A 27,227-nucleotide genomic window follows, 5' to 3' on the forward strand; every position below is an offset into this window, starting at 1 on the left:
TAAAGCAAGATTATCTTAAATTGCAAATCTTCCACACCAACATACCCCTGGGAAATTCATCTCCCATGCAATCAAAAGGAGAGTCTTTATACTCAGTAAGGCTGACGTTTAATGACCAGTAGTTGGCCTAACTTGCCCAGTACACTCCTTCCACAACCCTTAAAGATAAAACAAAACAAAAATAAACAAAAAACCCTGAAGAGCTAGGGAGTTCCTTCAATATCACACTTAGGAGTGAAGAAGAATTAAAAAAAGGAGAAGTAAAAGTAAGGGAATTCCTTTCTGCCCTTTGTGATCCTGTTTAAGGCCCCAGCTAGCCAATTTGGTTGCCTGTTGGCCACCTCTCTCAGTAAAGGCAAATCCTATTCACCAGCTGCCATTACAAAACAGCAGTGTGTCCTCAACCATCCTGGCCACGTGGTACTAGCTGGAAAACCAGCATCATTTATTGTCGAAAACTTTTAGTTTAATTCTAAATACCGTTTAATTCATTGGCTCTTTTGCAACTAAAATATGTGACATGAAAAGTAATTGCTTTGGTTAATAATAGATAATCATTTTAATGTCCATAATACTATTTCTGAGCTATATATTTTTTCAGAAACCCCATATTTTAAGAGATGTGTATTTTAATACTTTCAGTTAGCAATTGTACCATTCATAATTATGCAAGTTAAGTTTACAGCAATATTCAAATCTCAGCATAATACTTTAAGGGAGACTTTCCTTAACATCTGTTACTTATATTCTCTTAAAAAAACTTGTGAAAATAGATGCTGTGAAGTTCATGCTTCAGAATCACACAGTAAGTTTTCTTATTATGTTCAAATATTTCAGACTCCTCCATAATTTTGTAAGCTATTTTAACTTGTGATGCCCTTATGTTTTGCCAGAGTAAACACTTTCCTTTTTTGGGAGTGAATGATAATTACAGTCTCAGTGATCTTAGATGCCGAACAACTTTCTACACTGCTCTCACTCGCCTGCTCATGGTAGATCTAGGTAAGAGTCAACCTAAGGTGTTTCTCAGGTCTCTTTGATATTTGTAATCTTATTAATTTTAGAAACAGAGCATAAGTCTGCTTAATGAGAGGTTACTGACACTATTAAAAATAAGTTATGAGTTCAGTACATCTGTTCCAAATGGTGTTTAAAATAATTCATAACAGCTTCTGAGGTTTGTGGCCATTGAAATACAATAGTCGTTTTCTTATTTGCTAGATTTGGTTATAGTAATATGAGTTCTGAAAGTGAGACCGGTAGTTTATTGCACATAAGGCCTTTTGGATCCATTAGTGTAATTTGGCTACTTACAATGCAAGGGCCTGATCTTCTGACATTCTAAAAAGTTCCACCTTCAACTGACTTCAGTGACTACTTCAAAGGCACTGGTTTCAATGTTTACTCTAGCAGATGATTGTAATACTTCATATAAATTCTCAGCCTGTAAGGAATCTCAGCTCTGAGAGTTTGAATCAAAGTATTGAGCAGACACTTAATGTATTTGCTTAATTTTACACGCATGAGTAGTCCCGTTTGAAGTCAATAAGATTATTCGTGTGCATAAATTTAAACATGTATGTTAAGTGTGTGTAGGATCAGGACATTAGTGGTTAGCCTGGTTTGCACCAATATATTGACAATAAACTGATTTTATCCCATCCCTTAGCACCATATAATATTAATTTAGGACTCATCAGGCAGGTAAGACTCCTTTTCAATCTATTTGTGAGCATGATTTTAGCCTTTAATTTAGTAACAATGATGGGTGGTTACATACTAGCACAGATGATAAATTTACTAAAAGAAGCATAGGATTAATGATCTGAAGGATGGCGTGGACTGCACCCTCAGCAAGTTTGCAGGTGACACTAAACTGGGAGGAGTGGTAGATACGCTGGAGGGTAGGGATAGGATACAGAAGGACCTAGACAAATTAGAGGATTGGGCCAAAATAAATCTGATAAGGTTCAACAAGGACAAGTGCAGAGTCCTACTCTTAGGACAAAAGAACCCCATGCACTGTGACAGACTAGGTACTGAATGGTTAGGCTTCAGTTCTGCAGAAAAGTACCAGAAGTTACAAGAAGCTGGATATCAGTCAACAGTGTGCCCTTGTTTCCAAGAAGACTAACAGCATATTGGGCTGTACAAGTAGGAACCTTGCCAGCAGATTGAGGGACATGATCATTTCCCTCTATTTGACATTGGTGAGGCCTCATCTGGAGTACTGTGTCCAATTTTGGGACCCATACTACAAGAGGGATGTGGAAAAATTGGAAAGAGTCCAGCAGAGGGCAACAAAAATGATTAGGAGGCTGGAGCACATGACTTATGAGGAGAGGTTGAGGGAACTGGGAGTGTTTAGTCTGCAGAAGAGAAGAGAGGGGGATTTGATAGCTGCTTTCAGCTACCGGAAAGGGGGTTCCAAAGAGGATGGATCTAGACTGTTCTCCGTGGTGGCAGATGACAGAACAAGGAGCAATGGTCTCAAATTGCAGTGGGGGATATTTAGGTTGGATATTAGGAAAAAAATTTTCACTAGGAGGGTGGTGAAGCACTGGAATGGGTTACCTAGGGAGGTGGTGGAATCTCCTTTCTTAGAGGTTTTTAAGGTCAGGCTTGACGAAGCCCTGGCTGGGATGATTTAGTTGGGGATTGGTCCTGCTTTGAGCAGGGGGGTAGACTAAATTACCTTCTGAGGTTCTTTCCAACCCTGATTCTGTGATTGGTTTGCAAGAAATATAAGTTATGAGCCAAATGTTCAACCAGTGTAAATTGACATAGGTTCAATGAAGTCAATGGAGCCACACCAGTTTTCATCAGCTAGCCCATTAGATGCAATTATATATATTATTGGTTTTATATGTATTATTATTATTCAAATTATAATCATAATAATTCTTTCCCTTAAAGATTTCTGTGCAAAAATTACTGTATTGCTAAATTAAAATTAGAGATGGGCAGAAAATGGGAATGTCGGCCTTCTGAGAGAAAGTTGGATTAGAAATAGAGTAGGGTTTGAGGTCTAGGTTTATCTGATAGTGCCATCATTTTATATCAGCAGTGCTGCAAAGTTTGAGCTGCAACTGGTGGAACTCTCACAGGTGTGCCAAGATTTCCTGTATCTTCAGTGGTAGAAATCGCTTGCAATCAGCTGTTCTCACAAATTTGCTGTCATTTTGCAATTTAATGAATTTAGTTAATTTTGGAATAGCAGTTTGGTTCATGATGCGATGTCAATTGGAGATATGAGTCTACATTCAATCTGGCTATAGTCCAAGGACTCTCTTGAGCTAAGTGAAGTATTACCCTCTAGTTTTTCTAGATGCTTCTAATTTATTCCTGGGGCTAATTTTCCAAAGGTGGTGGTTATCCTATTTGTACCCTAAAAATAGTCTTTCCTTCCTGAGGACATTTGGGGCTGTCCTGTACCCTCTTTTCTGCCATTTGTTGTTTTAATATTGGGATATGTTAAAAATAGGAATTAGGCAAGTGAATTGATTTTTCAGGTCCCCACAGAAAGATTTAGGCAGGCAACATATTTGCAAAGGTGGCTTACCTCAAAAGCTATCTACACTTGCAAATCAACTGTTTTCAGGAGCAGTTCAGCTGCATCCATTGCTGACACCTGTTGTAAGTAAGCGGTAAATTTCCTGGTGGAAACCATGCAGACATGCAGCTTTAGTGATTTTCCCTACAGGAAGAGCAAAGAGTGAGCAGAACCAACCCATCTAGATGATAAAAGTCACATCTTCAAAGAGGTGTTGTGTGAGCAAGTTGCCGTTCCGGTTGATGTGAAAGTGAAACACAAGAGAAATGTGATTGCCCAGAAATTAACGGTTCATTGAGATTGGCTTGATTCCTCTACATTAGTGGCCAGAAGACCTGACAGGAATAGGGGTAGCTGGAGGAAGACCTAAACAAACTTATTGGACTAATATCCTATGGATTCTCATTTGGAGTGTATTAGCTTGTCTGTTTCTGACCTTTCAGAGAAACACATCTAGAGAAGTGTACAGGGAAAACTCTGCTTTTCAGTTGAGAATACAGATGTGAAACATCAAACGCACATGAGCTATACTTTTCCTGTGTGTGTGACAAATACACACTTTTTAAATGACATCATTCTTAACCTTATAGAACTGTAAGCTTTATAAACAAGCAGCAAGTCATCGGTTTTAGTCCAAAGAGAATTGGTCATCATACTAATCATCATTTTCAGGCTCTCTAAAATTAAATGAAGAAAGAATTTGTTAAGGAAGTTTTTCATATTATTGACTTTTTAAAATAATTTACAGGGAGATAAAATTAAGATGAAGTCTCATGGTAAATTAGTGTTTTTTAAGAAATGGAATGTGCTGTTCTGGATTCAAATATAAAAATTCATGGTAAATTAGGCTTTTATAGAAAGTGTAGAATTAGTTGTATTTAAACCATTCCCTTTGGAGTGCTTAGAAAAACCAAATCAACCGTGGGGGAGGGAGCAGGAATTAGCAGTACATTAATTGGCATTTACTTTAAAAGGCACTTGGTTTCTGTTCAGTAATTTGAACCTGGTTTGAATGTAATTACACTTTGAATGCTCTGTGTGCCCCAGGTTGTATTTCTAATGAAAATAGACTTTTTTGACATTTACAATTGCACCATTTTGTCAAATTGCTCCATGGCTCAAGATTTTTAAAGTAAACTAAATATTCACTTTTGTAAGGTATAGAGTAAAGAAAATGGTTAGTGAAACTCCAACAAAGTGCTTTCTTAAGTAAAGGTTTCAGAAGATTTTAATCCAGTTTTTCTTTCAATTCTAGATTATCAAAGACTTTACACATAAATTATAAAAAGCTCCTCCTGGAGACATTGGGCCTGATTCTCTATGGCCTTGTACTCTGTGTAGTCATTTACACCAGTGCAAAATGAATTCCCACTCAGTGAATATAAAACACTACCAACTTATGTAAACCACATCCAGATCTACTCAGCGAGATGCCTGCTTGTGAAATGTTGCAGTCTGCCCTTAAAGCATGAAAGATCCACCAAAATGTGCCATTGAAGGGTCTTTTTTCTTTCAAAAGGCATAATGAAGCCATAAATGAGTCAAAGTGCACACTAGTTTGTGGCTTGAATCATCGCAAAAGACCAGTTTACAATGGTAATTTGTTCATGGAATAGTTTCTTTCTTTTCCAGTTTTGTAAAAAAAAGCATCATTTAACCCTCATATTTTATATTATATGAATGTGGATCATACAATAATCATACTGAGGATAATGCATGGAGACTTGCTTTTGAGGTTGGATTTTTCTTTTTTTTAACTGACGTAAAATATTTGAGGAATTGAATATTTTATAGCTGATTATTTCTGGCTGCCTAAAAGAGTCTTACTCCACTACACTTATTTTGAAAACAAAAATAATCATGAAGGTACTTTTTCACTTGGAAGAACCAGTTAGGTCGCAGCAAAAAATTACTTAGGTCCCAGCCTGTCACACAACCATTGAACAAAATGGCACACGTCATAGTCACTTACCAAGAGCTTAGGCAATAGCCCTTTTCAGCTGATGGGATTTGCATTGACTTCAAAGGGATTTGGATCGAGCCCCAAGAGCAAAAAAGGAAGATATAGGATTAGAGGTGGCATACACAAACTAGCCAATCCTATGTATACACCAAATTCATCCACAAAATGTTGAAGGAAAAATAGGTTAAATGTCTCCTAAAGACATTTTGTAGAGGGAGGTCATATTAATTCCTCCATTAATTTGTCAGTTTTTGTCATAACTATTTTCCTCTCTTTGCTTTTTCCAAACATTTTACCTAATTATGGGACAAATTCTGTCCTCAGTTATGTGTTAATGGTTTCCACTGAATTTGGATGTATGGGTATATCTGAGGGGAAAATATCTCTAATGATACACATGAAAGGATCCAGTATCTAGCCAGGTTTTTGTCATTCTTATAAACCAAATTTAGGCCTTGATTCTGCAAGACAAGTACAGAGCGGACCCTTGTTGAATTCCAGCCACACAATTCTCTTTTCAGGATCTGAGCCTTAATTTGCCTCCTTTCCCTTCCCCCCAAAATATGAAAAACTATCAGAAAAGTAAAAGTATCTGGGTGATACATACAATATCTCTGGAAGTAGGAAATAGCTTTTAAAAAATATGAAACATAATGGAAGGTTATAGGCATGGTTATAATTTGTGCAACAAAAATTAGTGGGTTCTTATTGTAATTTAGCAGAACAGAACATATAACTATGGCAGAACTTTGACAGTTAATATATTTACATAACACTAGTGGGCGATAATAAAAAAAACAGAAAATGTTTTCATCCCTTTATAGCAATTTTACTGTTTGAAACATGTCTAATTAGAAATGTTGTCTGAAAGCTCATACATTTTTCCTGGTAAGTGTGCAATAATTATAGGCAGAGCAGGTAGCACCACATATTATTAAGGTCTCCCAACAATTGTTATTACAAAACCCTGTTTTCTTTTGCTTGTTTGGACTGAAATTTTCTATGCCAGATGTCTGCCTTAGGCTGAATTTTGGGGGGAAATTAGGGGGTTGGTTTGGATTAGATTTTTTTTTACAAAAGTTCAGCTAAAGTGGTTCAGCTGTTTCCAAGAACAGTGCTAAGGAAGAATACATTGTTTTGCCCATGTTAAAAATTCTGGTAACATTTTCTTTGAAAGGTTCTGCTGCTTTGGTGTTTTGGAGCAGAACTTGAAATTTAACATGCTGTGGCATTTTGCTGTCCCTGTGAAAATCCAGCTAAATGGCCTAATTATAAGCCTTTGAAAAATAACAGTTTACACATGCCCAGTAGAGACTTCTTAGAGTTTTAGAAGCTAAAATCGCTGAGCAGACCTTCCTCACTGAGCATGCTTCATTTCCGTCACAGCTCCTAAACATGACAGGACTGTGCACGCACAAATGCCACAGAGTGACTGGGTTGCAGGGGCAAAGCCAGGCTTTCCCAGTAATAGCTACACCCAGCTTCTCCGGGCTGGGCAGTGGAACTCAGACCAGGGATCCTCTCTCTCATGCTCTCAGTGACACACACACACAGGCACTTGGGCAGCATGGAGGAAGCCATCTGATTTGAAAGCAGAGGGGAGAAAAGCCAGATTGGGGGGAATGAAAACAGTAGATTGAGACAAGAATACTGGTGAGACTGGGACTAGGTTTGGAGGAAGAGAAACTGTTACTGGAACAGGGAGCCAGTTGGTGCGAGGAATGTGAAGTTGGGACTGGTTGAGCGTAGGGGCTGGGACTTAGAACCAGGTAAAGGTAGGCTGGAACTGGAAGCTGGGATAGGGCTGGGACTAGGAATCAGTTACCTGTGGGAGGTGGAAACACTGGGATTGGTTGAGGAACTAAGGAAAGGGGGAGACTGGGACTGACTGGACAAGGAGATGAACTAGGAAACGGGGATGGATGGGATGAAGGGCAGAGGGGCTGATGACCTGGGTTACATGGGGAGAACTGGGACTGGCTGGGCAAGAAAATTGGGATTGGGTGTGGGAAGGTGGAGAGACTGGGACTGGGGAGCAGAGGTCAGGGCTTGGATAGGTAGCTCAGAGTGGGATGCTAGGACTGACATGGCAAGAAGACTGGGACTAGGTAGGCAAGAATGAAACTGAGTCAAGGGGCTAGATTCACAAGGAGGGGTGTAATTGTTGCAGTGTTGAGCATTGCAGTGCCTTGCCACCTGCTGGAATTCACAACTCCGAGTTAGGTGCCCAGGAGAAGGAGATGGTGATTGCTGAATAACTGCATGGCTGTGGTGCTGGTGGTCCTCCTTACACCCAATAGCTTAGCAGTTAGAGCACTCTCACAGGATGTGGGAGACCCGGGTCCAATCCTCACACTGTCTAGCATGGAACAGTGACTTTAACCCAGATCTCTCACCTCCCAGGTGAGTGCCCTAATTCCTGGACTATAGCACATTCTGAGGTGGGTCTCTCTCAGTATTTCCCGTTTAAGCTGTTCCATTTTGTATAAATACTTGCATATTCCCCGGATCAGGACCTAGAACATGGGTCTCCCAGGTGAGTGGACTAACAGCTGGGCTGTAGAATCATTTTCCCACTCTCATTAGTCAAATGAATATTTTAAGTATTTATAAGGGGGACCATCACCACACCACCTGCTGTGCCAGCTGTGTTTTGTTTGGGGCCTGATCCACCCACTGAGCATGCCTGCTGGATCGGGCCCCACAGGTGTGATAGGTGGGGAAATATTTTGTTTGTGAATCCAGCTGGGGCTGAGGCATGAGCTAGGTGCCAAGTTCCTAGGTTGTGTTGAGACTTAGATAGCTGTGCACATGCCCAGAGACAAAAAAGGAGGCACCTTGGGGACTTACCAGTGGAAATGTAGGCACCTAGGGACTTTAGGCACCAGCAGGACACACACACACATACTTTGTTAAAAGAATGTAATTAAGGTTGCAAAGTCAAACACGCTTTTCTGCCAGAATTTAGGTTGTGTGTGTAATTGCCCCTTTTCCCCCATGTATATGCATTATGATACAATCTTTAATTCCATGATCACGTACTATTTTTATCTGCATGGGCCTTGCATCATGCACTGCACAGCATGGACCTGTTCTGGGGATGAATCAGGGCTGAGTAATAAAGGATGGGCCCTGCCTCATTTGTTGTACAAGGGGGAAGGTGTATAGTGAATGAGGCAGGGGATTGCAGTGAAAGCATGGTTAATACAGATGAATGCTGTCCTAGAAAACTGGATTTTATACCTACCTCTACCACAGAGTTCCTAAGTGATGGTAGGCCAGTCACTTAAACCAGACTTCACAAGTGATCAGTGATTGTGTATTTCTCATTTCTGGGTGCCCAACTTGAGGCCCTGGGATCTGATTTGCATAAGAGCTGAGCGCTCACAGCTGCAACTGAAGTCAGTGGCAGATGTAATTTGAATATGTAAAATGCTATGGTCCTAGGTTAAATTGAGCACCAAAATTAGTAGAAACGCTTTTGACTGTAATCAGTGTGCCTCACCTCCCCTCTCGTGGATATTTGTGGGGCTCTCAGATACTATAGTAAGAAGCAACAGAGAAAAGCCAACAAGGAAATTAATAATTCTATCTTCAGAGCAGGATTTGAACAGTGCAGTAAATAAGGCCTGAGGAATATCTGTTCATTCAGTGAGCACTGTCCATTCTGTGCACTGAATGATGTGGGGGTCCTGTGGAAAAAATAGTATATGATCACATAATTAAAGATTGAATCATATTGCGTACCCACAACAGGCCAAATTAAGGTTACATAGGCAACCTTAATTCTGGCTTTTTCTAACTTTTGAGACCTGGACTTTCCAACCTCAGAGAGACTAGAAATATAAAAAGGAGAAAGAAACAGAACATGTGGAGAGACACTGATCTCAGTTTTAAGTCATTTGTGACCTAAAGTTTCTGTCTGTATTTTATGTTCATTCAATCTGTGTGCCTCAGTAAAAACATTTAAAAACTAAGAGTCCACTTCTACTGTCTTGGCCCAAAACTCCCTTTGACATCAACGAGAAACTGCTGAACTTGAATTGATATGCAAACTAGATACAATCAATTTAGGCTTAAATAGAGACTGGGAATGGCTGAGTCATTACACACATTGACTCTATTTCCCCATGTTAAGTATCCTCACAGCTTCTTGTCAAACTGTCTTAAATGGGCTATCTTGCTTATCACTACAAAAGTTTTTTTCTCCTACTGACAACAGTTCATCTTAATTAGCCTCTTAGAGTTGGTTGGGCAACTCCCACCTTTTCATGTTCTCTGTATGTATATATATATAGCCTCACTATATGTTCCATTCTATGCATCCGTTGAAGTGGGCTGTAGCCCACGAAGGCTTATGCTCAAATAAATTTGTTAGTCTCTAAGGTGCCACAAGTACTCCTGTTCTTTTGACATCAGTGGAGGTTTTACCTTCAAATGAACTGTGGAATTGGACCCTAATGAATGGCAGTATGAATGTGCTGTGATGCGCGTTTGTTTTTTTTAATTTATTTTATTTTTCTGTAGGTGAAGACGAGGATGAGTTTGAGAATTTCATGCTACCCCTTACAGTTTCATTTGAAACTGTAACTCAGATATTCAACAATAGTTTTAAACAAGAGGAGGCAAAGGTAGGTTTATTTCAGTAATAGGGAAAGAAATTATCAGTAAAATAAGGTAAATGTGAAGTAAATATTTCACATTTTTCATCTTTGCCATGTATATGTGTCTGTAATTTTCTATATAATGTTGAAATAAAATGGCTGTATATGACTTCCTACAAGTCAGCCTCTTACACATGCATTTAGATTTTGGGAATGCTTTGACAATAAAGTGCTCTCTTTTCAGCCATATTTATAATCAAAGGGACAGATTTTCCTCTTGTGGTATTTGGCCTGGTTCTTATGTAATACTCTGTCTTTCTGCATATGTGTTTTTATTTTCTTCTTATGTATTAACATATTTATTTGTGGAGATTTGGAAAGATGTAATACACTTGATAAAACACTGCATCCTTAAAGTATTTTTTTCAAACAAGAATTTAATATATAAATCAAGACTTTATTAAATGGCTGGGCATATATGTATAAATAGGAACCGGTCTTGAAGTATTGCATCCTTAAACTGAACAAAGTGATTAGGATAACTGATAGCTAAATAAGGTTTTTATGTGCCTGTGGGAGCCATATTAGGATTGATTTGACAAGTCAGTTCAGCTGTGGCAACAGTCATAATATCTAACACAACATTATGTTTTATTAGTAAAATCCTTAAGTGTAGCAAGCTGTTTGTGTCAAAACAACAGTATATTTTAGGGGGGAAAGGACGTGCTAAATGGGAGTAGCAGCATCAGGAATGATAATACATTAGAGTAGTGTTGTGCTAAATAGATTCCCCTCCCCATAATGAACAAACAGTTAACAATGCACTCTAGAGTGCCCATTTCAGATACACTGCGTAATCTATGGGAAGCCCAAACAGATTTGCTATTTTAAAATATGATGGAAACCTTAACAGTGTGTCACCATCTTTTCTTCTCTCCCTTTTCTGAAAATGGAAACTGTCATCAAATATGCTAGAAAAGTTTGACAAATAATGTGTGTACACAACTCACATTTACAGAACATGTATAGTTTATAACCACTTTGATTAAATTAACATCTTAGAAAATCTGAATACTTAGAAAAAATGCTCATTGCTTCAGTGGGTACTGTGAAAAAGACCACATACCCCAGATTCTAATATTTGATGTTGCTTCTAGTATTTCATTTGTGAGCTGCTTTTCACATGCGAAATAGAGAGAGTGTGGAAGTGTTTGCCTTTTATTTTGAAAATTATTGATTTTTAACAATTAGTTCTAAGAGATCATTTTTAGAATCCCCTCTTGCATTTATCTCATTTGAGGATTCTGTTGTATTTAAAACAATTTTGCTGCAGTCCTTCCTGTCTGGTTTGTGAGAAACTGTTTTACTGAAGAAATTTTAATGGTGTTCCAGTGATATATCCCTAAACTAGCAAGTTCTTAACGACCCTGGAAAGTGACTGCTTGATTACACTTTAACGGTATTTGCAAATAAAATCACAAGTAATTAAAGGGAAATCTCCAGGCTTTTGAGCAAGTTTGATGCATGATAACTGCCTGATTCAGCTTCATCTAGAGTAATGCTGTGTAGACAAGAGCTACTGAGATCAATAGCAACATAATGATAGTGGCAGAATTAAGTGAGTAACCTGAGAACTGTGTCTTCAGAATGCATGCAGCTGCCACAAGCCAGGGCCACACAGTGCACTCCGTTCTTCCGTCCTAAATGTTCATCAAAAGACGCCCTGCAGGAAAATGGAGTTAGATGCTCTTTATTGCTGATCGTGTCTCTTGCCACATTTATCAGGGAAATTGGATTAGCAGTTGGCAGCTGCAGGTAGACAAGGTTCTGCAGTGATTAAATATGCAGCTTGGCTGCATTTGTTGTGACAGACCTTTAGTAAATTCTACTGTAAGCACCATCTGTCTAATTTATATAAAGGAAACTTGGTGCTTTAAGCTACTGATAAAGAACTAAATCTGTTGCTCTATCATAAACAAAACTTTTGCTCTAAATTCTTTTAAATATAATTTATTATGTTACAGCTATTTTTCTATCATGATGAATAAATAATACATGCAAAAGTGCTTTCAGGTACTTCATTGTGAAAGAACTGGAAACAAAAACAGTTCAGTTCTCTTCTTCAATAAAATGTTTAGTATTCCAATCCACAGGGAGGTGACACTGTTAAAATATCACCATGAAAATGGCCCAAGACTGCCAAATTCATTTAATTTGTGGCTTTTACTAGGATTTTCTAACTGGCTGGGTTTTTTTATATTTCTGAAGTACACAGCTGAAAAATGATCACAACAAGGGAGCTCTTCCTCATTGAAATACATTTGCAGTTAACAAACCTGTATATAAAACATACTTTTAAGTTTGTTTTCCAGTAAAATCTAATACAATTGAAGAGAACCTTAGTATTTATCTTGAGCTTTTTTCCATTTTGAAATGAAGGAGAGTGGGTGGGAAATCATAGTATTAAAACTACTGTCATTTTTTCCCTTCAAAAATATCTGGGTTTGCCCTGACAGTCCAGTTAAGTAATATATTGACTGGCTAGACTGAACCTCAGTGGTGCTTTTATGTTAGTTATGACATCCTCAGTTTTGATAAGAATGAATGAAAACTGTATTGGAGGAAGAAGGGCAGTTAAATAGCAACATGCTATCTTTAGCTGGTTCGTAAAAACTCCATACTGTTAAATTATTTAAAATCCTTGATTTTCAGCTAGCACACATTAAAAGTTTTCACACTAAGTGCCAAATGTTGCAAACAGCACTTTAACAGAATGATTTTGCTTTGATCCCTGTAGCAGTTCCTGAATAATTTATCACAGGTTATTGCCTTAATTCTGGAGAGGGATAGAGCAATAAAGGCAGATGAAAACACTCCAGTTGAAACACCTTGGGGCCTGCTCATTCCTCTGACACGGCTCTTTTGTTGGAACTATTTAGAGGTTATTAAGACGTGTCTCCAGAATTAAGAGTATGCTGTAAGGATGAAGACAGCCATCTTAATTCTAAAGACAAAGCACAATGACCCTTCACCTTTTTTTCTTTGTTGTTATTATATAGTAGAATTATGAGGGTAATATTATAGCTGCACCCAGTAGTGCCACTGTAGTTAAGGGTCTGTCAGACGTTCCATTACAAACCCCATTTTGGGGGTGGGTGGCGTGAGTGGTATCTCATCTGTTTCAAATTGCATTAGTCAGAAACTTGGCGTACACTGTCAAGCCGCAATTCCTGTTTGGGCTTTTTTCCCCCCTACAAATATTTAAATATTCAGTTCTTTTCCATTTAGAAATTCAGAAAATAATGTTTTTTTAGGATTTTAAACCATAATGTCAGAATGAAAAAAAAAATTAAAAAAAATTAGAACGGACCTTTAAATTACTCTAAAGTAGACCTACCATTTTTTGGTTTGTGGATGAAAGAATACTTTGAAAGAGGCTAGTTATTTCATTAGTATGAAAATCAGTTTATAAGCCAGCATTCTGACTACCTAAAATTCCCCTGCTATTTCTCTTGGATACAGTATTCTTTGTTTCTGAGTCTAAGCTATTGTTTAGTGTTGCTGTGTGCTGCTAAACAGCTGTCATCTTGCACCCAGATATGACTGCATTTCAGCTGTGAATGAAGTGATCCCTTTATATGCTGCTTATATTATTCTGTGACATTTACAAAGCATGTTAGGAACCCTCAAGATGACGGCCCACAAGGTGCTGTCTAAGTGTATAGTGTTATTTACTATTTTTCTTAACAATTTTACACTCACTAGTGTCATTTGCACATTCATAATGGGCTAATAAACCAGAATATATTGGGAATTTAATCCCTATTCTGCCACCTCTCTGTAAAACTCAACCGCAGTGAGCACAAGATCTTAGGTGAAAGGGCCAGGATTTTACCTGGATACACTATGTGATTAGGATGTCATTGTATGAGCAGTTTTGGCATCAGTGTACCTCTTCAGTATTACTACTATACAGAGTCTCGTTCCAGTGAATAACACTTCACCATTGAGTTTAGTGGGACTTTATGTACTAAGAATGTGTAATATTTTAAAGATGAGAAATATGTATTAAGAATAGTATAGATAAGAGTGGATGGTGTTTATATAATAATAATAATAGTAGAAAGTAAAGATTCTAAAACCAAAGAAATTCAGTGGCTTTTCTCAAATCACTCAGTTGTTCTTTAGTACTCAGTGGCATGTGAAATGACCTGCTGTTTCAAGGCCCTCTGGTAGAACATTATTGTGTCATCACTTTCTAAGTGTGGCATGCGCCCATTTAGCAGGTGTTTAGAAGTCTTGCTACCCAGACGTTTCTTAAATGTTTTATCAGAAAGAATGTTTTTCAAAGAACAGTTGCTTTTCTAAATCAGTGAATATGTACTTACTTCAGGGTGGGTTGGTTAGCTGTGTGTGTATGTGTAGTCCCTGTCTCACAGGCCTCTGACCATGGGTTCATTCCTATCTTTGCCTGACTTCAAACAATGGCAAGTTCAAATGAGGTGCTAAATATCTTAGGAGTCTTTCTAGAGGCTCCTAGTTTTCCTGCTGATAATAGCTTCTCTTAATTAATTAGCCGCTTACAATTGGTATGGGTACTTCCACCTTTTCATGTTCTCTGTATGTATAAATATCTTCTACTGTATGTTCCATTCTGTGCATCCAATGAAGTGGGCTATAGCCCACGAAAGCTTATGCTCAAATAAATTTGTTAGTCTCTAAGGTGCCACAAGTACTCCTGTTAGTTTTCCTTTGACCTTCTTTCCTGATAGTCAGCCTTGCTCGTGGACCTTTTCTTTTCTGTGGCTCCAGTGTTTAAAAGAGCCAAGATCACTCTTGAATCCTCCACCTTCACCCTACTTTGCTGGATATGGATGTATCCTTTTTTGATGTTGCACCTTAGTATTGTTTAATAGGAGATGTGCAGTGTTGCTGTGAAGTTTTTTTACATAGGCCACACGTCTGCTAAACACTTATTTTCCACATGGAAGAATAAGTATATTAAATGCCAAAAAGTAGGTGAATGTCATGTTAATATTATCATTTTAAGTCCTAATTCTGCATGATGCTGAACATTTCCTGTGAGGTAACCTCAACTCAAGTTAATGAGAATTGAGGGCTCTGAGCATCTTGCATGTTCAGGTCATTTGCACACTCAGAAATCAGGAAATCCAAATGATAAGGTTCTCATAGTAACCTTTATTTATCCATGTTTCACATAGATCCAAATTACCCTCCGAAAAACCTCTGCAACTCCCATTGAAGTCAATTGGACTAGTGCATTCATACCTGAAAGTAGAATTTAGGCCTTGTGCAAGCTGACATTTAGTAGCACAACAAGTAATTTACAGCACTCCATTCATTATGTGCATGGATTAAAATTAATATGAGATCCTTATCTTTTGCATTTCTGGACTTACGAATATTTAACATTGTTGCCAAATGCTACTTTATTGAAAGTTTTATATTTAGTTTCTCTTGATATTTTTAAAAAAATGAAAAAAGATTAACACATTAATTCCCCCTACTGGTTTCTCTGTGTGCTTCCACACTTGTTTAGTGAAACCCTGCAGTTATATGGTACTTCATAATGGAGCGGAAATACAAACCACACCTACAATACCAAACTAACACTCATACTACATGTTTCTGTTGGTCAGTACTCCACTAATCAGTATGGAATTTTACCTGGAGTGGAAATTTCATGTAGTGTATGTTTAAAACTAATTTTTTATTCACTTATAATTTGTTAATTCTTAAAATGTATGCTACTTGCCTGAAAACCAGTCCTTTACGAGGATTACCACCTGGGAACTTTCAGCTATTTTTCGTTTATGTCTGTACCCCAAAAACAGTTTAAAAATATTTTTACAGGGGGAGGGTAGTATATTTTTTTCTGTCACAGAATTTACTAAAATTGGGTGAATGGGTTTTGCTCAACATTTAAAAAAAATTTTTTTTGACTGAGAAAATATCTGAAAATAATTTTTCAGAAGGATATAAGCATATGAAAATGGGGTATAATAGAAGTCTCAATGTAACCTTAACAGTAGTTTTTTTTGAGTATCCATTAGTCTTATACCTCACATAAAATAATGCCAGATCAAGTTAGCTTTTTATTATTAGTGTTATTATTTTAATATATTCATGCAAGAAGCACTTTTAAACTTTAATATGCAGCATTCATATATTATATTTTAGTTTGCCTTAATCAAAGGTACAGTAAATTGAGTAACCTAAAATGTTCCCTAAGCATTTTGTTAGCATTACCACCATAAAACTTGAGCAGATTTTTTTTATATATATATATAAAAAAGAACCTACGGTTTTCTATAGAGAAGGATTTGAGCGAGACATTTAAACTAATGAATCAAAATCAGATATGGTCATTATTGTCTGATTATTACTCCATCTGCTCTGTGCTAACGTGAAAATCAATTACTGTGTCTCTTTCCCACTGACAGCGTATGTTGATCGGGCTGGCAAGAGATCTTCGAGGGATTGCCTTTGCACTGAACACAAAGACCAGCTACACCATGCTGTTTGACTGGATGTATCCTTATTACACTATGACAATACCAGCTCTGTGCACAGAGGGATACCAGGCCCCTTGCATTAGTTTAATAGTGTGGCACAGTGGGGAAGAGGAAACAAAGCTAAATGAACTAATGTGTAATCAGCTAAAATTACAGCACAATGGCAGCCATGCAGTTAACTGGGAGGGCAGCATTTGGAGAGAAACCACAGAGAGGTCACTTTTTTGTGGTATCACACTAACATCCCAAATATACCTAAATGGTTCCCCTCCCTCTCCCAAGCCTGTGATGTTTCCATAAATATACGTTGGCTCGAACGCAAAATATAATGTACCTGCATATGGTTAATAATGACAGCAAAGACTGCTAAAAAAGGAAGTGTTGCTTCCCAAGTATTAATCCAGGGGGACCTCTGTATCTAGTATGATCTGGTCTTTCATTTAGCCAATAAGTATCCACTTACGTCAGTTTTATTAATATCATGACACACACACTTTTCTTGATGAGAAGACAACAGCTATATGGCAAAAATAAATGGTAATCTAGAGTTACAGTTTTTCTCAATATGCAAAGATCAGGACTACTGTGTTTGTTTTAATATACTGGTATACTTTTTTACTGCTGTGCTAAAGTATCTAATAATACCCACTGGTATTTTGTTTGTACAACAGGGAGGTCTTTGATGTTTTTTAATAAGTGTATCAGTCATAAATTTTGTCATTTCAGTCATAGAATCATATTAATAAACTCACTATCCAAATATATAGTCAGATGAGTATAACAGTTTGTATGATTTAGACCTACTATGCATGATTGCTGTATATTTGTTTATTATATGGGTAAAATAACATACAAATACAATATTGTGTTTTATTAAAAACAGAGGGCTTTGAAATGGGATAATTTTAGACAAATGCCGAAAGTGTACTGTACAATGATAATCTGTTTGGAGAACACAGAACAGTATATCTTTCTAGAATTGTGAACAGGAATATCACTGAATATGGGCAAAAAGGTAGGAAGGCTGAGCCTGTGTTGTGATCTGATCCAGCTTCCACTGAAATCAATGGACAGACTCCCATGGGAGTGGGATCAAACCATTCTCAAGAACTTTGCGTGCTTTCAAGTCAGACAGTGTGTGGAATCAAGGCCTAAGAAAATAAGAGGCCTCATCCTAACTCTATTTGAAATCAATGGAAAACTCCATTTAATTTCAACAGTAAAAGATAGAGCCACAAACTACTAAAATCAGGATATACGTTATAAATTTTATGACACTGTCACACTTACATTATTAAACCTGAAAGAAATTTAAAATTCTAAAGTTTACTTTTTATACTTTGTTCAGCATGGGCAGGAAAGAGAGATTACTATCAATTTAATTTTCAATAAATTTCATTTTCTGTTTCCTCTGCATTAAGCCAATGTTCATAGAGTCTAAGCCTAAAGGAGACCCTTGTGATCATCTAGTCTGACCTCCTGTTTAACATGGGCCTTAGAACTGTCCCAAAGTAATTCCTAGAGCAGATCCTTTTAGAAAAACATCCAGTCTTGATTTTAAAAATTGTCCGTGATGGAGAATCCATCTCTCCCCTTGATAAATTGTTGCAATGGTTAATTACGCTCTCAAAAAATGTGTGCTTTATTTTCAGTCTGAATTTGTCTAGCTTCAGCTTCCAGCCATTGGATCATGTTATACCTTTCTTTGCTAGATTGAAGAACCCATTATTAAATATTTGTTCCCAGTGTAAATACTTAGAGACTGTAATCAAGCCACCCCTTTACTGTCTCTGTAAATAGACTGAAGTTTTTGAATATAGCACTTTAAGGCATGTTTTCAAATCCTTTAATCATTCTCATGGCTCCTCTCTGAACTATCTCCAATTTATTCAACATCTTTCTCGAATAGTGGGGACCAGAACTGGCTGAGGTATTCCAATCAATGTCAAAGAAAAAGGTAAAATAACCTACTGTAACTTCTTTACTCCTATTCGAAGTGTGGCAATGTTAGCATTGCAAATAGTATAGGGAAATATGTAAATTCAAACAGAGCCAGATTGAGGTCTCCTACAAGGAAACCTTTGGGTTTGGAGAGGAATTCCAGCCAGAGTTTTCCTCAGGTCATTCTGTTGGTGGTGATCACAAAATTTTTACCCCTTTGCAGAATGACCAGTGTCATCCACTGCTCAGAAACCCACAGATCTCCTCACTGCCCTAATGATCCCTACTCCCCTGTCTGGCTGCTCCTGTGGAACCATACTGCCGGGGACTACCCAGCCTCTGGCTATCCCAGGACCCACCCTTTTTATGAAGAGATGGGTTGTGCAAGAAAGGAAATGGAGCCTCAGGCTGTATTAGGCAATTCTCATTTGTCAGTCCTATGTTCTCTCCCTGATCAAAACTGCAAAGCTCCCTCTGTGGGGCCAGGAATGGTGGAGGGGATTGCAATATAGGGGTGTCTGATCTCCACTCCTTTTGCAAAAGATAGATCCATGCCTGGAGGGTCAACATAACATAGAAATCACCATGCTGAGTCAGAACAATGATCCATCTAGCCCAGTAGCCTGTCTTCCAACAGGAACAAGGCAATTACAATTGATCCGTTCCCTGTCATCCAGACCCAGTTTCTAGCAGTCATAGGTTTAGAGACATCCGGAGCATGGGGTTGCGTCCCTAACTGTCTTGGCTAATAGCCATGGATGGACCTACCCTCCATTTACCTAATTCTTCTTTTAAACCCATTCGGTCCACTCCACACCTGAATCCAGGATGGTTTCCATTGTTTTTAATTTCCTGAGCACCTGTTCTTAATAGTAAATTTATTTTATTTTTTTACACAAACCCTGGATGTTTTATTTGGACTGCCAGACAGCATTCTTTTAATTGACCTTAACAATAAAAAGATTAATATATACACAGTAAGAGGAATTAATTTGTCCTTTGGCTTTTCTGAGTCCCCTTGTTTTCTATATTCAGTTGCTTCTTTTCCCTCACATATCTGTACACAGGGACACAGAAAATATTCCCCTATCACCGTTGGCTATAAACAAACAAACAAACAAATTCATGCTTCTGTTCAGTGCATTTAGCTTCTGCTGGGTCCAGCTCCATCCTCATATTGATCTTAGTATTATGGCAGAGTAAGCTGCCATCATGTCAACTCCTATTTACTGGATCTAAAGGATGTAAGTTACAATGGTATGTGTGGTGAGGAGGGGAGAAAGAGGTTTCTTTTAATTTGGATAGGTATTTTTATACTTAATTAACATTGTAGTATATAAATTAATAACCTTTAAGTGTTGATTTGTATGTGTTGACATGCTACAATTGTAACTGCCCAAGTCTAATAATTAATTGTTTTCAAACAAATATTCCCCTGGTTTGAAAACCTTAAAGTGAAACTAACTATAAACAAAAACGAAACTGACTTAGATGATAGTAATTACCTAAACTCAGAGAAATGCAGCAAATAAGCAGTATAAATAGACAAGAGAAAATTTTTAGTTTTAATAACCTAAGATGTTGTTAGGTAAATAAAGGAGGTTGTTTGGAAGCATTAATTTTAAATCAGTGGTATAAGAGTTCAGTGGTTAATATAATACTTTATCTCAAGTGTGACTGGATATATTTTGATTCTAATCTCTTCCCATTGATTTCAAGAGAGTTACACATATAATGAACCTTTGAGGATCAGACCTTTAATTTTTTAAGTTGTTCCAGTTTGAGGTCATAGTTTTCCTCTATCTTATTTCTGATTTGAATAAGTATCTGGAATTTTACTTTTGTCCAGTAGATGGCAAAAATGAGCAGAAATGAATTATTTTAAGTCTCTTGGTTTTGTTTTTGATCTGGAAACTGTTGTGTCCTATATTTTACCATAGATTATGCTGATATTAGGGTCATGGTTTGGAGGTGAATTGTCAGTATGCTGAAAGCTGTGTTAGATTGCCAAATAGGGTTGTTTTGTAGCAGGCTTGCTTATACTAATTGAGTTTCTGTAGCAAATCAGGCTCCTTGGAAAAAGGCCAAAGGCTTTTCATAATTGTATTGACAGGAAAATGAATATGATAAATGGTGTTCATTCAGTTGAGACAAGATTTATTGTTTTCCTCTGGGCAAGGGATGAAGAGCAAATATTTATAATAATAGTAAAATTTGTTTAAAAGTTGTATTATTCAATCTCTCAAAAGGCTTTATTAAAATATTTCTAAATATTTTTAAGTATTTTCCAGTGGTAACTTTCGGGAACTTCTCAGAGAATTCCATTAATGAAAGATGAATAAGTAGATGATACAAAAATAAATAAATAAATATCCTGGATATGAAAGTCATTTATTCTTCCTGAAATATAGATATGTCAAGTTGTCAATGATGATTCCAGTATTACAGCTTCTGAAAGTTTATATGCCTTTTATATTCAGAAATGTGGTTTGTGTAATTTGTCGGGCAGGCCTAAACATGCAGGTGAAACCTTCTATAAAAGCATGTCCTGTTTGGAGTAAAATCAGAATCCATTTTTATTGATGGAGATTATCCCACTGATAAAATATTTTGTTTTGCTATTGACTTCAAGATGATGTTTGTAAAATGTGAGTGTATTACCTATATTACTCTAAAGTGATAGCAAGCTGAACTTTAAGGTCCCCGATCTGTCCGTGGGGAGTTGGTGCAGGATCAGGGTTGTACACAGATATTTTGTTACTCTCAATCAGTATTTTTTAAAACTAGTTGGGTACCCCCTTGGTACATTTTTTAACTCTTTCTTTTAATTGACATCAATTATTTAATGAACTTTAATGCCTGTGAAATAAGTAAGTTTGTAGTAAGAAAATGTCTTGCCAGACTTAAATTACTTTATTAGGCTGACTCAGGGTTTTAGTCAGCAAAGCTAAAATAACACTAGTATATAAAAAAGATGGTGATCTGTGTTTGGAGTTTCCTCTCTACTAGTCATTCAGACAGTTCCCTTTCTTATATTGATGTTTATTTGCAAATGTGCCCCTTCTTTATATGAACTTACAAGTAGGTGTGGAACATTTTGTTTTAAATTACCAATATACTTCTGGTTTTAAATCACTCTTCTAATAAATATCTAAAGATTCATCTCCTGTATCCTTAAAAAAATAATTCCAGATGCACAGGCATGAGACATTTTATAAGACTGTATGCAGAGGATTAGTCAAGAAAAATATTCACATTTTTATATAAGCAATAATGTTTCCCGTTTAAAATCATTATAGTTTTTTAAAAGTATTAAATTGTCATATGTTTTTCCAATTAGTGTATAAGTTAAGTGCTGATTTAGAAGAGCTGGACAATCAATTCTAGATATTTCAGCCCTATATCCACAGGGGCAGAGGCAGTATAAGGTTTTCCTTTAAGCAACCAGCCTTTCCTCTGCATCCAATCCTGTCATAGCGAGCCCCTTAGCGTCCCTTGCATGGATAGATTCTATGATGATGGTCGCTTGTGTACATTAGCATACTAAAGCTGATTTTGTTTTAAATTGCCGTTATTATTTATTTGTCTGACTGTAGCACTTAGGAGCTCTAGTCTTGGACCAAGATCCCATTGAGCTAGGTGCCGTACAAATCCAGACCAAAAACACGGTCCCTGCCCCAAAGATCCTTCGCTGTTTGCATTTCACTCACTTTGTACAACGAAAATCAGTTAGTCAGTTTTGCTTCGAGAATTAGCAGGATTCCCCAATGATTGAGCATGTTAACACTGCAGATGGGTGTTTAAAAACAAGTCAAAACTGTTTTCACTGGAATTTTTAAAAATAATAAATCATGGAAATATTTTTCTTGAGCCCAAGTTTTGTAAAATCTGGTTTCTGCCTGTGGATGTAGATGTAACACTTGAACTTTTGAGTTCTGACATCCCCGTTTATATAATGGAGTTGCCAGCTCAGAATGCCCAGTTGTGTCTGTCTCCAGCATGCTGGCTGATACCGTTTTAGAAGAATTCAAAGATTTCACAAGTGCTCAGCTGCAGCTTTGAATGCACTAACAAAAGTGGCTTGTGTTTATAACAGGTTTCAGCAGTAAGTACAGTCAAACTGGTGCTGAATATGGTTTAAAGTCAAAAGCAAACTGTTCAGCACATTTCAGAAACTCTGATTAAAAGCTGCTCCCTCCACTGATGCTCCCAAAAGCCCCCAGAGACAGCTTGGGCACATAGCACTCTCTCACCACCCCATTTTCTGTTGCTAAATTATATTAAAAGACCAGTAGAAACACATTGAATATTTTTCTAATGTTACTTTTCCATGTAAACTATTGATGTAGTTGTCACAGGGCTGCAGTGTGAGCATTAATGGGAGGGGTTGGCATTCTGCATACTCTGGCATGCATTTGAGAACTCCTGTTCTATGGCCTTGCCCTCTGACAGAGAGCGCACACTGAGTAGCATTGAGCAATTACTTTTATCCAAGGGCACTCTTATCTGGGGTTCTGTAGGGTTCCATATTGGCCCTGTCAGCATATATGAGGCCATTGGGAGTGGCAATGAGGAAGCGTGAATTAGGGTGCCTCTTGTATTCAAATACCACCCAACTTTACATGTCTATCCCTCCCAGTCAGCTGGTGCATTTTAAATGCGTTAGCCAGTGTCTGGGTGAGAGTGGTGTGGTTGGGAAGCATTTCCAATAAAACGAAGATGATGTTGACAGATTTATGAAAGTAGCCGAAGATATGGCAATGATTGTGTATGCCCCAGAGGGTATTTGACCATGTTTTGTTACTTATGTACACAAGGTGGCTGTCAGATTTGAATCCCAGTCATTTTTTTACAGAAATCTTGATGGTAGATGCAACCATGTTAAGTCTGATAAAAAGAAAAGACCTCCTAGAATGGGACACTCTTCAAAGAGTGTTTCAGATATCAGGCTGTTCTGCTGTATACTGCGTATGCCTCTAGAGCCTCAGGCAGATGGCAGCAAAAACTCTCTAGAGTACTAGGACAAACAGACAGAATTAGCCAGAATGCTTTCCTTCTCAGAGACAACAGTATCATTCATCAGCAATGCCACCTATGATGACATTAGTCTCCACCAGAAGGGCCCTATCAACTCAAAGCAGGGCTTGATTAATTTTTCCCCCATTTAAAGTGAAATGTCTTTTGGGGTAAATATTGTCATTTAAAAAATAAAACAAAACCTCTTCCCAAATCCCCAGCAGATAAAAGACCCCCAAGGCCGCTCCAGAAAAGACAATAGGAAATCTTTCCAGCACAAATATAATACAAACTTTCACCGGCTTTCCTGATCCAACTGACCTGTGTTAAGTCTAACAAACATACAGGAAAGGTTGTTCCCTTCACCTCTGTGGCTGAGAAAATAGTTCAGACTCTGTTGCCTATTTGGTCCTTGGCTTCCTGTAGAGACTGCCAGCCACGGTACCAGTTAATACCAGTTATGGTGGGTGCAGGGAGTTTATGAATGCATTGCCTGCTGGAAATTGGACAGAGCCCAGAAATTAATTTTCTATATGCACACAAAACTCTTTCCTTTGCCTGGAATTATGCCAGTTGTATATATATTCCAAATATGATTTATTCAATAGCTTACCTATTTTGTACTTAATTTTTTTTATTTCCAAGGGATTTATTCTTCCAGGCACTGACAAACTTGGATGTATGGGTCCAGAGCCTCATCTAGGGTAAACTGGCATAGTTCTGTACCTGCCTCACCAACTTACCATAGTGGCGTTGAACTAAAGTTAATCTGAAAAATATTAATTTTTGGCATTTACATTCTTTAACTCATTTTATGAAAGATACACATCATACCTTCCCATTCTACAAAGAGCTATTGAGCTGTGGTATCGTGAAGCAGCATGTACAACTCCTATCTTGAAGCTTATGGCAGAGCTTCTGCAAAACAGGTAACAAGCATGTGAGAGCTGGGTAAACAATAAGTGGCACTTACTTTGTTCTGTCTACATTTTTATATCATGCCCATTTATGGAGGTGTCCTGACTTTCTTAACTTTCTCTCTAATGTCTTTTTGGACTGTGCTATGGAACAAGAACTAGAGAGACCACAGCTCCACCAGTGTTCTTGCTTAAATTTGCTACAATGGTAACCATTAAAAAGTCAACTCTTAATGATGCAACATAGGATAATCTGTGACACTGCATGTATTTACTATTCAAAATAGACTGAAATAACTCAGATGCATCGATGTGGTAACCATAGTTAAATGTTGACTTTTTAATGGAGATCACTGAAAATAGTTCATTGTCTAATTTCAGTCTTGTGTTCCCTGCAACCTCTAAGTAACACTAAATGTGCTTTGTGGTTTTAAACATTTATAACTTACTTTTTGAGTTCCCCTCCAAAGAAAATACAATTTCCACGTACATTTGTATGCTGAATGCTTCACTTATTCAGACTGGGGAAGAAAGGCCTCTAGGACAACAGTATTTCTAACCAACTTTTATATAACTTTTTCCCGTCTATGAAATCCTCTTGGCACTTGCTGGCTCATGGAAGAGATCCCAGAATGATTATCTGATCTGATGTAAATACCTTGGATTGCATGTATTTCAGGCTATGTCTACACTGCAGTTAAGAATCCGTGGCTGGTCTGTGCCAGCTGACTGGGGCTCATGGGTCTCGGGCTGTTTAATTGCAGTGTAGACATTCCACTGTAGCCCAAGCTCTGAGACCCTCCCACGTTGGAGGTGCGCTAGAGCCCAGTCTTCAGCTCGAGCCCAAATGTCTACACCACAATTAAACAGCCCCTTAGCCCAAGCCAGCTGCAGGTTTTGAATTGCAGTGTAGACATACCCTAAGTGAGTCTTCTGTTATTTGTAATGCCACAGAACCAGAGCATTTTGTGATACCGTCATGGAATTTGCGGATGGTAAGAGGATTGCCCAAAGGGACAAGAGACATTGGAAGGGGAAAATGAAAGGGAGCAGGGGGATTAGAATGATTCTCTGCTGGAGACCCCCATGACCTGTATAGATGAGGCTTTCATCAGGGAAATCTGTGCTTTCCTCAGTTTCTGTTTTTCACTTGCAAGTTCATCTTTAAAAGAAAACAGATTAAAAACTGTTTAAAACAAAACAAAAATTGCTTAACTGAGTACTGGACCACTGGCTCTACAAAATTCAACTCTGCCCCCAAGAAAATTAGTGCGTATCACTGGAGTTTAAGCCCTGAATATCAGCACAGACCTTCCAGGTCAGTTCTCAGTGTGTTTTGCATTTGTGGATTGGCTTGCTGTGACATTACCTATTGTTTGTGTAGGTTAATTTCCTCTTTTTATCATGGTAAGAGTGTAATAAAGTACTTTTAAAAGTTTAATCTCTGATACCTGTTACACCATATTCTATAGACTGTTTAACAGTGCTTCAGAAATAAGGTAGTAAAGAAAGAACTTATAAAAACACCAATAAAACTAAACAAAAGCAAAGTGATGCTAGAACATAAATCTCATGCGAGGGACAGCTTTTCAAACTACTTTCCATATTCTTGCTATTCCTCCATCTACTGGAATTTAGAAAATCTGCATTGTTTGCTTAAGAGAACATCACTTGGGATGGATTTCTTCTTTGTGTGCTGCCTTAGCTTTTACAGGTTAAAATGCATTAGACAGTACACTATTACAGGATTAAAATATGTTGTGGAGTATCAGTATGTTCATTATGCTGCTGTGATTTTGAGATGTGTTTGGTTTTGGTTTTTTGCCACTGCTAGTCAGCCGTCATTTTTGTGCTTGTAGAATACACAAATGTTTTGTGCAGTGTACATATGTTTTCTTCTCATAAATTAGGGTATAAGCAGCTAGATTTACCCCGAAATTTGCACCAAATGGACCCTGTAAATAAGGATCCTGGCAGAAAAATGTGGATTGCAGCAAAGCAAGGTACCCACAACTTCCTTTGCGTTAGGGGTCCTACAAGAACCCCTGCTGGCACACAACTAGGGCAGCCAAGGGATGCTCTGATTCAGTGCATTCAGTGGCAGGGCTCCTATGCAGTTCCCAATAGAGATTAAGAGTAAAATTTGCATAAGTGACTTAGGAGCCTAAGGCTGTGTAGATGAACCGTTAGTGCATGTCAAACTGTGGTGTAAATCTACATTACAGTAACCTGACATCCACTGGCAGTCCATGTGGACTCTGCTACCATGCACTGAAAGTTCCTAGTTCTCTTTGATCTACTCTTGTTTCAAAGTGAAGTAGATCACAAGACCCTAGTCTCATTTTCATAAGTGATTTATAGGGTCTTGTTGGCTTGCAATTAGACTTAGAAACCTTAGTGCTAAGTCACTTCTGAAAATGGGGCTTAGTCTTCAAAATCACTTAGGGGCTTTTGAAATTTGTACCTTAAAGCTGCCTTTCTCCTGGGATTCTCCCAGTGGAGGGCATTGATGAAAACTTTGCTTGCCCTCCAGTGGTTATATCCATATTGAGTACACAGTAGCTTTTTCTGGCCTATGGAGATGGTATACCAGCACAAGTAGAGGTGAGACTTGTCTATGATGTGATCTCTTTCAGGTCTAAGTATATGCATAAGCATGTGTATATGCTCGTTATGAACTGCACTCTTGCATCTGGC

At 37.8% G+C, this 27,227-nt stretch overlaps 2 protein-coding genes across 5 annotated transcripts in view; one reads left to right on the plus strand and one right to left on the minus strand.

Moving 5' to 3' along the window:
* RANBP17 (RAN binding protein 17) overlaps positions 1 to 27,227 on the plus strand; it is a 267,568-nt gene that overhangs the window by 168,089 nt on the left and 72,252 nt on the right. For all 4 annotated transcript variants that reach the window (XM_050962558.1, XM_050962559.1, XM_050962561.1 and 1 more), the window contains 5 exons: positions 742 to 805; positions 894 to 1,002; positions 10,044 to 10,147; positions 16,585 to 16,673; positions 24,435 to 24,542. In XM_050962558.1, the coding sequence (XP_050818515.1) occupies positions 742 to 805; positions 894 to 1,002; positions 10,044 to 10,147; positions 16,585 to 16,673; positions 24,435 to 24,542 (474 nt within the window). The remainder of the gene's footprint in view (positions 1 to 741; positions 806 to 893; positions 1,003 to 10,043; positions 10,148 to 16,584; positions 16,674 to 24,434; positions 24,543 to 27,227) is intronic.
* Positions 1 to 27,227, minus strand: part of LOC127055633 (uncharacterized) — a 75,348-nt gene that overhangs the window by 4,260 nt on the left and 43,861 nt on the right. The gene's annotated exons all lie outside the window — the stretch shown is intronic.

This window comes from Gopherus flavomarginatus, chromosome 7, assembly GCF_025201925.1.
Source record: "Gopherus flavomarginatus isolate rGopFla2 chromosome 7, rGopFla2.mat.asm, whole genome shotgun sequence".
Classification (NCBI taxonomy): domain Eukaryota; kingdom Metazoa; phylum Chordata; order Testudines; family Testudinidae; genus Gopherus; species Gopherus flavomarginatus.